The sequence below is a fragment of the Leptonychotes weddellii genome, chromosome 2 (assembly GCF_054177405.1).
Source record: "Leptonychotes weddellii isolate Sample4059 chromosome 2, ASM5417740v2, whole genome shotgun sequence".
In the NCBI taxonomy this organism is placed as follows: domain Eukaryota; kingdom Metazoa; phylum Chordata; class Mammalia; order Carnivora; family Phocidae; genus Leptonychotes; species Leptonychotes weddellii.
Window position 1 is genome coordinate 159,412,954 of NC_138370.1, and position 14,609 is coordinate 159,427,562.

The 14,609-nt window shown below is 38.4% G+C and overlaps 1 protein-coding gene across 5 annotated transcripts in view; it reads right to left on the minus strand.

The window, feature by feature from the left end:
* Positions 1–797: 797 nt before the first annotated feature.
* RBPJ (recombination signal binding protein for immunoglobulin kappa J region) overlaps positions 798–14,609 on the minus strand; it is a 109,780-nt gene continuing 95,968 nt past the window's right edge. For all 5 annotated transcript variants that reach the window (XM_081812529.1, XM_081812527.1, XM_081812525.1 and 2 more), the window contains 6 exons: positions 11,982–12,119; positions 11,716–11,828; positions 7,499–7,639; positions 6,285–6,440; positions 5,170–5,273; positions 798–5,055 (listed from right to left, as the gene is read on the minus strand). In XM_081812529.1, the coding sequence (XP_081668655.1) occupies positions 4,740–5,055; positions 5,170–5,273; positions 6,285–6,440; positions 7,499–7,639; positions 11,716–11,828; positions 11,982–12,119 (968 nt within the window). In that variant the 3' untranslated portion in view covers positions 798–4,739. The remainder of the gene's footprint in view (positions 5,056–5,169; positions 5,274–6,284; positions 6,441–7,498; positions 7,640–11,715; positions 11,829–11,981; positions 12,120–14,609) is intronic.

Genomic DNA, 14,609 nt, shown 5'->3' on the forward strand with positions numbered 1-14,609 from the left:
ACTAGAACCTGATGTAGCTTGCCCTCTGAATCTCTATAAATGGCAATCATCTAGGGGTTTGGTGACAAGAAGAAGAAAATAGACTTAATGGATCTTTGGTTAAGATTGCTTAGAAAGGGCTCACGTACTATTTAGAGCAAGGAATATATGATTATGCTCTTCTAAACTTTACATCAAGTAATCACTATCAATCTCCACCTTTAAAAGCTTCCAACTAAATTGTTTCTTATTTAACAATCACTATTTTTAGAGTAAGAGGTCTTTAGTAAAATTCTGGTAACGTATTTTTTTCTTTTGGGAGAAGTCAGATAAAAAACTTGCTATGATTTAAAAAATATGTAACGCCCCCCCCTTTACTTTGTTTCCCTATTAAACAAAGAAGGCTCTCTCCAATTAGGAGCCCCCACTAAAAAGCATAAACCATCATTATATGTTCTTCCGTATGGCAAACCAAATGACAACTTTATACTGGAAAGCAAGCTGCTGCTAAATTAAATACTCTTTAATCTTGTTGAGAGTAGCTTGAAATGTTCCTGAATTGGAGGATACGCCCCTTGAGTGACAAAGCCCCTTATTATGGGGAGGGGAACCACAAAACACTCTCTCTCTCTCGGAAGTATGACATAGTTAAAAAACACTGAAAAAGAAATTCACATAGCTATCACTTTGATGTGATGCAGATAGCAAGCTAAGATTTTTAATATGCAAACTGTGATATGTAATTTAATTGTATCTTTATGAAGTATTCTGAAATCAAAAGAAGGTCATACATGCATCAGGCACATTCGACAGAAGACTTTTACAATGGTTTACATTTCCTTTTTATTTATTCCTTGAAACTGCCGTATTGCAGGTTTCTCATGGATGAAATATGGAACTGAGCAGATTCTTTCTTCTACAAAATTATGGTATAAACTTGCTCAATTTTCTATCTTATTGCTAATAAACCTTACAGGCGCACAGTTTGTAAAATAAACCCCTTAAGGACTGAATGCGTAGAGCATGCTGCAAGGTACAAGAAATAAGCTAAAAATGAGCATATAAACCTACATCTGGACCAACACAGTACTGAATGCTGGCAAACATTTATCACAACACAGGGAAAAATTAATAAAAGGAGATACAGTTCAGTCCTGAAAGGGTTAAATAGAAACCCTAATATATTATTGTTTCTAATCATTCATCCCACATTACAGTGCTTGAAAACAAAGTCAAAAGTCTGGCACAGAAATTACACACATTTGTTCAGTACTCATCAGAAAACACAGCTGCTTTTGAAATCAAAAGTAAGTAACTTGGTTAATAATTGAATAGCATTTTGTTTAAAAAAGGAACCCCTCCCCCCTGTGGATTATCTGGTTAAACATGAGGAGTTTAGTTCTCAAAAACTGCATTGGGAATATTCTGTGAGGGCACAGATGGTACCAATTTCATTAAAAAAAAAAAAAAAACCACACACACACACAAAAACTAACCAGTTATGATCGCAAATAAGTCTGTGCAGAGAATGATAAATACTTCACTAACACATAAATGAGGATGCCTTTAGTTGCCACAGTTGAAGAAAAGTCAGCAGCAGGTTAAATATTATCCTAGTGTTCAATTCGGGAAATCATTCAAAATCAAACGGGCATTCTACATTTAAAGTCTTTTACTTGCCTTCCCAATCTATGTGATCAATTCAATGGAACTAATAAAAACATACCGGATCACAGACTCAGTTTCTAGCATATTTTTAGAAATTGCATAGCTCATGAGAGCAGAAGATACACTTCTAAAACAGAATGGAAAAACAAAAACAAAACCCCAAACTCGAATGTTCTCTAACTGAAGCAGCCACCATTCTAAGAGAGTCGTTATGAGGAAAAAGGACCAGCATCTCTAATAATGCCATCGGAGGAGGGGCTGTGTTCTTCTATAACCAGAGGACAAGGCTCCTATAAATTATACACTGAAAATGATTCACCAATCCAAGAAGATTTTTTTTAAAAGCAGCTGACAAAAGAACTATTGATTAAAATAAGAAGGTACAACAGACAAATCATTTCAGTCTTTAGTTTGTGGTATGCAGAATGGCATAAAATAGCAAGGGAAATGCCTGTATAAGTACATTCTTGGACTTTTCAAACAAAAAAACAAACGGGAAAAGGCTTTACAGTCTAATATTTCAAAATCATCTTATTAAAAGAAACAAAGAGCCAAAATAAGGCATAATTAAATAGTAAAAAAGCAAAGTTCATTTTAATAAAGCCATCAACTTGAAAAATTAATTTGAGCTGCAAAGACAGGTAAGGAATCGTTTGTTCTTCAAAAGTATCTCATCTGTTATCGGTTAATTTAACACAGTTTCCTAACTAGACACCAAACCTGGGGAGTGGCCCATTCAAAGGACAGCGGCACTGAAAATATTTCCACACTCCGAACGAAAAGCACTGTATAAAGACTACTTTGGTGACTCAACAGAGAAGAAGAAATACTACTCGGAAATGAGCAAGTTTGCAAGAAGCAGCTAGTAAACAGTTAAAAACAAAGACAGATAAGGCCACAATTCTGCCCTCGATCACTGGAACAGATTTAAAGTGTGAGGCTGGGTTGGCTTACAGGAGAAGCTAGTGACTGGAGCAGATCTGAAGAGAAGGCTTATATAGAGAGAAGAATGCAGCCTGTGAGTAATTAAAAAGGCTTGCAGTAAGATAAAACCACAATAACTTTGATTTAACCACTAACGTGTTTTACAGATGACTTCCCCCTTGAAAACCGAGGAAAAGGTGATTGAGAGAGGTTAGCAATCGTATTCACAATGACATAGTATGAGCAAAAGGATGGGTGATGAAGACAGCAAAGCTCGGGGGACAAAAAAAAAAAGGCTACTAATAAGATGTTTAAAAAGTCTTCCGATGACAATGTCTTCAAAATCGCCCAGGACACCAGAAAGACAATGTTCTGTCTGGAAACATTGCAGGAAGTTAGTTTTGCATTCATAAGGTACTTGTGGCTCCTGTTTTATGGGACAGTAAAAGCTTACCACATTCTAGAGGTAGTTTTTAACTCTAAGAAGGATGATTGTATTACTAGACTGTGTCCTATAAGTTACACACAGGGTTCCTGTATTAAATGTAGCCCAGTGAGTCGGCCGCAATTTCTGAGAAACCGAACGAAGGCATAACCAAAGTGCGGGAAGGGAAGCAACGTGAAATCGGTGAGCCGAGCGTCCGAGGCCAACACACAACCCTGAATGCAACTAAATCTTAACTGAATGGAAAAGAAATGTTTTCTGAGTAAGAGACATTTGTGGAGACACTCAGTACTGGGGAAGAGAAGACAAAGAAAGGCAGGAGAGATATGAAAAGATAAATTACATTTGCAGTTTTATAATCTCACAACTATCTGTTCTAAAAGTACTGTCTTCCAAGCTATTTTAGTTGGTCATCTAATAAAAGCATCTTGTTTTAAGGTTACAATGTTTTGACCTAGGCTACCAAAAAAAAAAAAAAAAAAGTAAACACATGCTTTTGCTGAGATTTTCCTCAATAAGGGCACCATCTACCAACTGGTAGCAAATACTTCTCATGATATATATATATATTTTTTTTGTCATATGCCGACAAGGCAGAAAACACCCTGCTGAATGAAATCACTGGGAACGTTCCAAGTTCAAAATAATATGTTTAACTTACACATAATACAAGTTATGTACAAGATCAGGGAGTTGTGGGGGGGCGGGGTAGGGGTGGGGGAAGGGACCTGAACAAATCCTGAAACATGGAGATACATTTACGCATGGGAAAAGGGGAGATAACACTCCAAATACCATGTTCTACGCCATTAATTCATTAAGGACTAAATGGCCACATTTAATTCCACCTCTTGGAATACCACTATAAATACTTTTTTAAAAAAAAAAAAGGAAAACAAGGAAGTAACTATGGACAGTGTCTGAGAACAGAGACGAAGTTAACGTACATTGCATGTATTGCAGGCAAGGCAGAGGCATTTTTTTTTTAAAGCTTTTGCACAGACTTCATATAATCTTAAAAAAAAAATATGCGGGCCTTTACAAGATTTGATTTGCTGAAATCAAAACAATTTCGACTCATGAAAAGTCATTAAGACATCTGCTTAAAAAAAAAAAAAGTAATAGTTCCAGCCTTAAATAAAAACAAAAACAAAAAACCCTGGAAGAATATGGTAATTAGATTAAACAAGCATGGTCAGGCTTGGAACTTGAATGTACTGAAGAGCAGAAGCTCAAAGAGGGGCGGGGAGGAAAACAACCTATTTGGTAACAAAGGTGTACTAGATACTGTGATATAAAAAAAAGGTATGGTGAAAATGTACCTTTTGCTAAAGCTTATGCAAGTTCCTTGGTCCGTAAAAACTATGTTAGATTTGTGTCTTCTAGGTTGATTAACTTTTATTCCAGCCACATCTCTATTTCTTGCCCATTTAAACAAAACCAAACAAAAGCCAACCAAACAAAAAGAACAGCTGGAAAAAAACACCGAATTCCAATAGTTTGTACATTTCCATGTTTTGCTTGTCTGTTTTACTGTGGCTTCTGCACGTCCAATCAGCACTTGTAGGTAGTGGGGTTTTGGAACAGTATCACCTGGTATGAAAAGTTTTCCCAAGAAACCACAAAAGATGGTTCATTTTTTTTCCTTTTTCTTTCTCTCTCTCTCCTTTGTCACCATTTTGCCGCACTCAAGTCAGTTTAAGTCCTTGCAAAAAGACGGTAGTTAGGACACCACTGTTGCTGCAGAGGATGTGACACTGGTTGAATTTGTGCTGACGTTTGTGTAGCCTCCCTCGCTGTTTGTGTTTGACTCAGTAGGGGGCACTTGGCCTGAACTGGCTCGAAGGATGGCTCCCGCCGCACTGCAGTGTGGCCGTGGCCCTGGTTCTGGCGTGTAGGTAAAGGTAAGGCTGGTGGAATAAATGATCCCATCGTTACGGACCAAAGTTACTGGGACCTGGACTGGCTGTCGGACCCATCTCCAGCCTTCTCGGAATGCAGAAATGTCTGGGACAACACACAGCATGCTCTCTCCACATCTGCGGGGGGGACAGAAATCACTTAGAAGCCACGTACGTTTTACAACTGGAATGAACCTCATGTACCCACCCCCATCAAAAACTCCAGATGAGGTAAGAAGTTTCATTAAGTACCTGTACATAGTTTCAGCTTCTACATCCCCAAACCACACTCGTAAATTTGGAGTGAAATTCTGTCCTGTAAGTTCAAGCATTGCTACATCACCACCGCCATTCAACTGAAAGTCACAGAAAATGAGAACAATGTTGAGAAAAATTTTCATTTTTCGTTGAAGTACACAGATCAGTTTTTCATTTGACTATGATTTGTGAAAAAAATGAATAAAACTCTTATTTATTTATTTATTTTTAAAGATTTTATTTATTTATTTGACAGAGAGAGAGAGAGCGAGAGCAGGAACACAAGCAGGGGGAGTGGGAGAGGGAGAAGCAGGCCTCCTGCAGAGCAGGAAGCCAGATGCGGGACTCCATCCCAGGACCCTGGGATCATGACCTGAGCCGAAGGCAGATGCTTAATGACTGAGCCACCTAGGTGCCCAAAACTCTTCTTTTTAAATAACATGATTATAGGGGTGCCTGGGTGGCTCAGTCGGTTATGCATCTGCCTTGGGCTCAGGTCATGATCCCAGGGTCCTGGGATCAAGCCCCACATCAGGCTCCCTGCTCAATGGGGAGCCTGCTTCTCCCTCTTCCTCTGTCCCCCTTCCCCCCGCTTGTACTCCCCGCTCTCTTAATAAATAAAATCCTTAAAAATAAGTAAATAACGACAAAGTGAGCTAAACACATCTCAAGATAACATACAAGTAGATTTAAACTTAAATTTTCTTATATAAAAGTATGCTATTTTTTTTTTAAATCAACAAACAATGTATTAACAACATCCCCAAATCACTAGATTTGGAGAAAAATCAAATTTATTGTGAAATAAAAATCAACCAAGTCAGAGCTGGGAGCAGTTATAAAGCATTAAAGTCAACTTGTGAGGGGCGCCTGGGTGGCTCAGTCGTTAAGCGTCTGCCTTCGGCTCCGGTCATGATCCCAGGGTCCTGGGATCGAGCCCCACAATCAGGCTCCCTGCTCAATGGGAAGCCTGCTTCTCCCTCTCCCACTCCCCCTACTTGTGTTCCCTCTCTCGCTGTCTCTGTCAAATAAATAAATAAAATCTTAAAACAACAACAACAACAAAAACCCCCCAAAATAAAAGTCAACTTGTGAGTAAGTGGTCTTACCTGAAGACTTTCTACAACAGGCACAGGGGTGACTGGGGCAAGGACAGGGCCCATTCCCTCATAAAATGTATACTCCGCCTTATCCGTACTAATGATTGTCCAGGAAGCTCCATCATTTATCATCTCTTTATTTGGTTCTTTTGGGCATGGAGTGGCCTTATGAAGAAAGAATGTTTAGAAATCGAGTTTTATATACATTGCAGTATAAGACAATTTTAACAAGGTAGCACTCGTACACTGGAGTTAACAGGGAGAGAATTCAGTGCAAATTTATGAACTTCCAAACACGATGCTTTGCCAGTCCCTAAATAAACATAAACAGAATATTTAATTTGGCAACCTCACATTCAGCAGTTTTTATTATAATATGAAATACTCTGGTGACATATTAAAAATAATACCTTTCATAATGACCATTTGAGAGTACGCCAGTACCTGTGTAATTTCTTTAATAAAAGATGAGAATTCGTGATGTAAATAGCTAATTAAAACTCTTTATGGATCCCTAAGAAAGAAGCTAGGAACCCCTCAAGCTTAAAGAGCAGTTAGAAACTCATGCACTTTCAGCAGAGGGGAGCTGAGATGTGAGCTGGCATTCCCCTACCCCTACCTTGAAACACCCAGACCGGTCCATCCGCTCCGGGCTGAGGAGAATGGCTGCACGTGGCCACCTCTCTGAAACAGGTCTCCAGATGTTGACAAATGAGTTTCACATGAAAGTATAATTATCCTATTAAATCATCTGTCCATGTCACAGATGTATTCATGAAAGACTTCTGAATGAATGTAGTCAAAAATCAGCTTACAAAACATCTCGTCATGACCATCTAGGAAGACCCCAATGTAAATCTGATAATTATGAAACCTCCCCCAAAATATATGTGTATCTATATACAGTGTCTTCACACAGCTTCAGCGGATTCACCAAACACTAAAAAAATCTACTTTTGGAAGATCTGAGGAACTTTTCGATTTCCCAGAACTAGATGTTAACTGTTTCTCCAAGAACATTTTTATCGTTTTGAGTTCTTCCTTGAGGTACGGTGACGGCCATGTCTCAGGATCATGTAGGTTAAAGAACCTTTGGACTTGAGATAAATATCTGAAAACAGCTTCATGTATTTGGGTACAATTAACATTAAATGAGAGTTTTAGGTTTCTGTATGCTGCTAACTGAAAGATAGTACATTTTTACCAATAATTTTAAAACGTACCTGAAACTGAATTATTCTTTCTTGAGAAAGGCACAAGTACATTCTTTCAGTATCCTTAAGGTAAAATGCACATTTATGGAGTTGTGACACAGGATCATCTGCATCCAGTAATGCGGTCTGCTTATCAACCTTCCTAATTATCTGTATTTCAATAATTAGAAAAAAAAAGATTATCACATATGGAGAAACATTTACAAACAATAAGGCGAGGTGTAAAAAATACTTTCAGATGACAAGCACGGTAGAATGTGGAAGCTGTTACCTTCTTCCAAGAACACCTGAAAAACAGGGCGGGCAGATACTTGCTTTCCAGATCACTGCTTTTCAAACTTTGATGTGTATACAAATCATCTAGGGTTCTTCTTCTAATCCCAAAGATCTCATGGGGGCCTAACAGTCTGCATTTCTAACAAATTGGCAGCTGATGTTAATTCTGTTGGCCAATGGACCATATTTTGTGCAGCAAATTCAGCTGGCTTTTCCAATAATATACAATGACATCAAAGAAAAAACTGTCTCTAAAGATACTGTGAGTATGCTAGTCAGTGCAGTTCATCAGCTAACATATCTGTTTTAAAAACCTAAAATATCATTTTGCAGATTAGGAAATGGGCTCAGAGAAACCAGGTAACTTATTCATAATCACCTGGTTAGAAGCTGAAGGACCAGAGTGTGATTCCAGGGCTGGCTGGCTGCCTGCCCAGCCTGAACTCTATTTAGTAATTTTATAATTCAAGTATTTCACAAAACACATACAGATGTCTGAAAGAGAATCCTGTCAAGTCTGAGATGCCACTTAGGCCACAGAACGTAATCACTAGGTGTTTGATGATTATGAAGAAGATCACCCCCAAAAGCATATAAACATGTTATAGAACTATTTCTCATCTAAAATCAAAAGTAAAGAAAATCCCTCCTTGACTACGTGTCCCTCTTCCACCCTCTCCACTCCATTTCTTAGCTCCCCTTTATGGCAAACTCTTCTTCCACACTGTCCAATCTCCTGAAGTAACTCCAGCTTTTTGTCTCAAAGTCCCCACTACAATTGCCCTGGTTGGGGGCCACCAAGGACTTCCGGAGAGATGAATCCGTGGGTATCAGGAGGCATCTGTCCTCACCTTACTAGCTTTCTCAGAAGCACTGACACAGAACATCCTCCTTTTTGGGGAGAGCCCTGCTCTAACTGGCCTTCTCACTGGCCTTCAGACTGTCCCAGAGCCGAGTCCTCGGACCCCCTTCTCTTCTCTCCAACCTCTTTCCTTTCTGTGCAGTTTAGAGGTTGGCAACTCCTAAAGTTGCATCTCTAGCCCTAACCTCTCTCCTCTGGCACGCAACTTGCATATTTAACTACCAACTCAACAGTTCCACTTAAGATGTTTAATAGGCTACCGCAATCTTCACCAAAACCCAGATTTTTGGGATGCCTGGGTGGCTCAGTAGGTTAAGCGTCTGCCTTCGGTTCAGGTCATGATTACAGGGCCCTGGGATCGAGTCCCGCATTGGGATCGTTACTCAGCAGGGAGCCTGCTTCTCCCTCTGTCTACAGCTCCCCTTGCTTGTGCTCTCTCTCTTCTATCTGACAAATAGATAAAATCTTAAAAAAAAAAAAAAATTTAAAAAACGCCAGATTTTTAATTTCCTCCTACAAGTGATCCTTCTCCAACTCACAGCTCAATAAATAGCACCACCATTCACTCAATCCAAAAACTCTGGAGTCACCCTAGACTCCTTGTTTTCTCTTATACCCCATCATCCAATCTGTCAACAAATTCTATTACGTCTCCTTTCAAATAAATCTGTCACCTCTCACCTTACCACTACAATCCTGGTCTAAGATGCCACCATCAACTCTTGCTTGAATGATGACAGAAGCCCAAGCGCGGTCTCTCTGCTCCCACTGCTACACCCCATCCACGTTCTCCTCTTCACAGAGCAGCCGCAATTACCCTTCTAAACATAAACCAGCCACCATGCCCTGTTTAAAACCCTCCAGTGGCCTCCTATTATATGTAGATAATATCTCAATTCCTGCCTCCAGCCCTCCCCTGGCTTGGGCTACCATGGCGTCCCTACTATTTGTCTCACATTTCCATCTTAAGTTCTTTTTGCACTCATGCTGTCTGAAATGCTCTTCAGTTTGTGGTCTCTGTTCAAATATCTCCACTACAAAGATTTCTCTGACCCCTGGAAGCACTCCCACAAGTCTCACTTTATCCTTTTTTAGCTTATTTTCTTTTCATTTGTTTTAACCTTTAATACATTAATATGGGTATTTCTTTAGCTGATTTTTTGTCCATCTCCCTAACAAAATGTAAGCTCCATGAGGACAGAAAGCCTGTCTTGCTCACCAATGTATCTCCAGTGTCTAGACATGGCTGCTGGCACATGGAAGGTTCAGGAGTATTTGCAGGATGCATGTATGTATGTAGGACTGTAATACTTTGCTCCACAATGAACATCCTTAATAGTAACTACTCAGTTTTATGAGGATTAAATCAATATATGTGAAAGTACTTAGAACTGTACTATTAATATCATGCAATACTGTTGGCTTTACTACTTTACATCTCAATTTTCAAAGATTTTTAACTAAGCTAAGCCACAGTTGTATAAAAGTCCCAATCTTTAAAGTTAACTTTTTTCACGTTTACATTTTTTAGCTCTACAGTTATTAGTCAGAATATTTGCCATTCTACTAACACCATGCCAATTTTTGAGTTTAAAGGGAAACAGTACACTTTTAGCAATTATAGCTTCTAACATAGTCTGGGAGACTGACTAAACTCAAGTAATATGTTTCAATTCAATGCTAAAGTCTTCGAGCTACATTTAAATTTGATGAGGTTTGGACTTTAGAGAAATAACTGATTTTTGAATGATGTAAGTCTAGAGCTTCTAGGTCTATAGCACTGACTCCTGCTTCCCCATCACATGAGAGTCATGGTTTGTCTAGAGTACCGTTATTCGTGTACTCCACTGTTTCTCCACTAGCTAATAAACACATTGAGAACATGAGCCATGTTTGGTTCAGTTTTATTCCCCACAAGAGTTCTTTGGACACAGACACTGCTGAATGACCTCTCACCAATAAGGAAACCAAAGATGTTCACTAGTATTTGGCATCAAAAACTTGCTTTGGTCATTTCTAAGTATTTTTTTTTAAAGACTTTTTTTTTTTAAAGATTTTATTTATTTATTTGACAGAGAGAGAGAGAGCTAGAGAGGGAACACAAGCAGGGGGAGTGAGAGAGGGAGAAGTAGGCTCCCTGCCGAGCAGGGAGCCCGACACGGGGCTGGATCCCAGGATTCCAGGATCCCAACCTGAGCCGAAGGCAGCCGCTTAACGACTGAGCCACCCAGCCGCCCCTGGTCATTTCTAATTATTGAGAAGAGGAAAGAAATCTGATAACAGGTAGTGCAAACACTTTAACTTAAGGTATGTGTCTGGTGAATTCTACATTCATAAAACATCAGGGATTACTCCAACTGGCGTTCTCTCCTCCATGCTGGCTTTGTAGCTTGTTGGTACAATATTTACCATATTTCTGAGATAAACTGGATATACAGCCCAACACCGTGTCCGCCAACTTGACCTTGAATCAGGGCTACTCATAAATCCCCTCCATCTTAACTGAACTGTACTCTGTTTCAGAAAAGGAAGGGGAACATAAAGGAGGGAGTATAAGGGGCTTTTGCTTTCATTTTGCTAAGAAATGCAGTTTTTACAGTTTCAAAATCATCCTAGTGAACAAAAAGCCCTAAACACCATGCCTCTCTGAGTATGAAATGACAATTTAATTTTCAATAAATCTATCTTCTTGTAGGAGGGTAAACTAATAAAAACTAAGCTTATATTTTGAGAACTTGGTCCTGTGGTGGGACAGAGCAGGTACCACAGAAAATGACGACAGAGTATCTGTATTAGTTAAGAAAGGAAATCATAACATAATTATTTAGTGCCCTCTATCGAACATGTTCAGATATACAACCAAAAAGGAAAACTCCACCAAAATTAGAGATACTAGTGTAACAGAAAGTCAGTAAGAATGCATTCATAAAAACACAATAAAGTGGGATATAACTGTGAATAATGAATAGCAGTGACTACTGATACATCTTCTTAAATTAAAAAGCATGAAATTGAAGTGTATTTTTACATTTGCATGCTGTGTCTTTTATTTTTCCTACACACAACTAAAGCCGAAGCAGATCCGTACCAGCCTGGGGAGCGCCATGCCCGTAACAGAGCACACAAGTTTGACGGTCTGTCCGTAGTGGATGTAGCCGTCGCGGACTGTGAATTCTTCTCCTTCTGATTCATCATCATCCACTGCGTTGCAGGGAAAAAAGAGGCTGAATTATTACCTTTTAGAGTTCATTAATCTACTTAGGAAAACAACAAAACTTAATAGAGCTGTATATCTTACTATCAAAGAATAACAGTTTCACACTAAAAACATCAAATACACATTTTCGTACTCACAGAGATGAATGTAAAATGCTCCCCACTGCTGAGAACTGGCATGGAAATTACCTCCTTCTACATGCAAGTATCTGGTACTAACTGTCTGGGATCGAAGTCGATTAAACAGAGCCACCTTTGTTCCTGAGGCAATGCATACTGCAAAGAAAAAATAGCGTCTATTTACGTGATTGAGAGGAAGGGACCTGTACTTGGCAAGTTATGATTATTCTTTATTATAACTTAATAATTAACAGATTGTGCTAACAAATTGATGTCCTAAAAAAAAAAAGTCAAGGTAACTCTCATTAATAATGTCACACTAAAGATATAAAGTATGTCCACAAAAATAATTTTTAAATGAGAGCTACACAGTATGTTTCATGCAGTGCTGTTCATTAAAGGGAAATTATTTTTTAAATAATAAATATCCAGCTGTAGGAACTTGATTAAATAAATTATATCATTTACCTATTTAAATAATGTGTATCTAAATGCACTTGATAAAGAAAATATCTCCCTAGAAGACCACTGAATGGAAAAGCAGATGATAAAAGCCTCCGTATACTGTGGTTCCTTTAGGTGTACACACATGTACATGTACACACACACATTTATGTGATTACACGTGTCTCTCCATGTACTCACATCCAATCCTATGGAATGTATTCACAGAGAGGGGTCTAGGAGGAGGTTTACCAAGTTGATGTCAACTGCCTTTGTGATTTTAGAGATTTTGATTATTTCTAAATACCCTGAAGTATAGTGGTATGTGAAATTTCTTGGAAACAAAACAAAACAAAACACGTCTATGTAAGCAGGAAAATATTCTGGAAGTGAAATATGTTCTTTGACAATAAGAAACTTATGATCAATAGAAAAAGTTAGAGGTTAAATAAAATCCAGTAATTTGAATTAGAAATAGTCTGAATACATGACATTAGCAAGAATACTCTATCACTACAAAGTAAGCTTTGTCCTCTAGCAACAACAAAAAACCCCAAAGAACAACAAATTTAAATCTGACCAAGCTTTTAAGTTAAACCTGACCAAACTTTACAGACAGGTTCCTCTGAGCCCTGTTTTCAAGTAGGCCTCTTCCTTGGGCCCAGTAATTGGCCTGCCTAGCCAGTTACTCCAAGAACCCAAGTTCCCCATCTCCCACCCTGTACATCTGATCATCTAGGCCAGGCTTTAGCAAAAAGCCTCTTAAGCTGGCTCCTCTAGAACCCCCCTACGCTTAATGTTTCCTCTTAGTAATTTTCTACCCACTGACCCTCCCCTCACTCTGCTCCTTGATTATAAATCCTGACTTGTCCTTGATGTATTTGGAATTGAGTTCTACACTGAAGCCTCTTTTCCCTACTGTGATAATACTGAACAAAATCCATCTTTACCACTTTTAACTAGTGTCCAGTTCTAGTGTGTTTCTCTCTGACACTACCAATGTACAAAATACATTAAACTACACCAAGGAAATGAAGTTAACAAAATCCAGTATGTGGAAAGCTCTCAGAGCCGAATTACTCAGTTTCCTGAATAAACACATTAAAAAGAGAGAGATGAAGAGGGAATCCACAGATAAAAATACTCAAGGACGTGTCAACACAATATGTATTATATATTATATATATATAAATTATATAAAAATTATATAAATTATATCTGGTGGAGATTAAATTTGAATTATTCAAGCAAAATACTTAAAAAATGACATTTTAGACAATTTTATATTTGATCAACTGACTAGACATTTGATGAGATGAAGAAATTATTTCTTTTTTTATTTTAAAGATTTTATTTATTTGACAGAGAAAGAGCACAAGCAGGTGGAGCGGCAGGCAGAGGGAGAGGGAGGGGAGAAGCAGGATTCCTGCTGAGCAGAGAGCCCGATGTGGGGCTTGATCCCAGGACCCTGGGATCATGACCTGAGCCCAAGGCAGACGCTTAACCGACTAAGCCACCCAGGTGCCCCAAGATGAAGAAATTATTTCTTTTTATAGTTGTTTCATAACATATTTGTTTGTACGTGATCATGGTATTGTAACTATATTAAAAAAAAACAAGAGCCCCTATCTTTAGAGATACATATTTGCAGATGATATGTCTTGGATTTGCATCAAACTAAAATGAGGCAGAGGAAAGCAGTGGGAGATGGGTATAGACTGGCCTGCAGGTAAGATCATTATTGAAGTTAGATGATGAACACAAGAGGTTTCATGTAATTATGCAACTGTCTCTATGTTTGAAAATTTCTATAATATAAAGTAAATGATTACAGTAATAATGACTGAGAGAACTAAAACCAACCAATACATAAAAACCCAGTAAGTTCATAATAAAACAAAATGAAACAAAACAAAAGCAATCAAACTAAACAAAACTCCTAAAACCTCACTGGGCACTTTCAAAGAATACTATTGTTATTCTGCAAATTAGTAAACAAGCATTTATCCTGCCTTTCCTCTGCAGACTATATTTGAAACAAACTGCTAACAAATTAAGTTAAAAGCATTAGAAAAAGCCCTTCATAAAATACTGGATTTAAGCAGCCATCATCAATGGTTAAGGTTGCTGAGGAACTCTGTAACGGATGGATTAGGCTAACAGCTCAACTTACTATAAACAATCTTAATAGGACAAGAAATG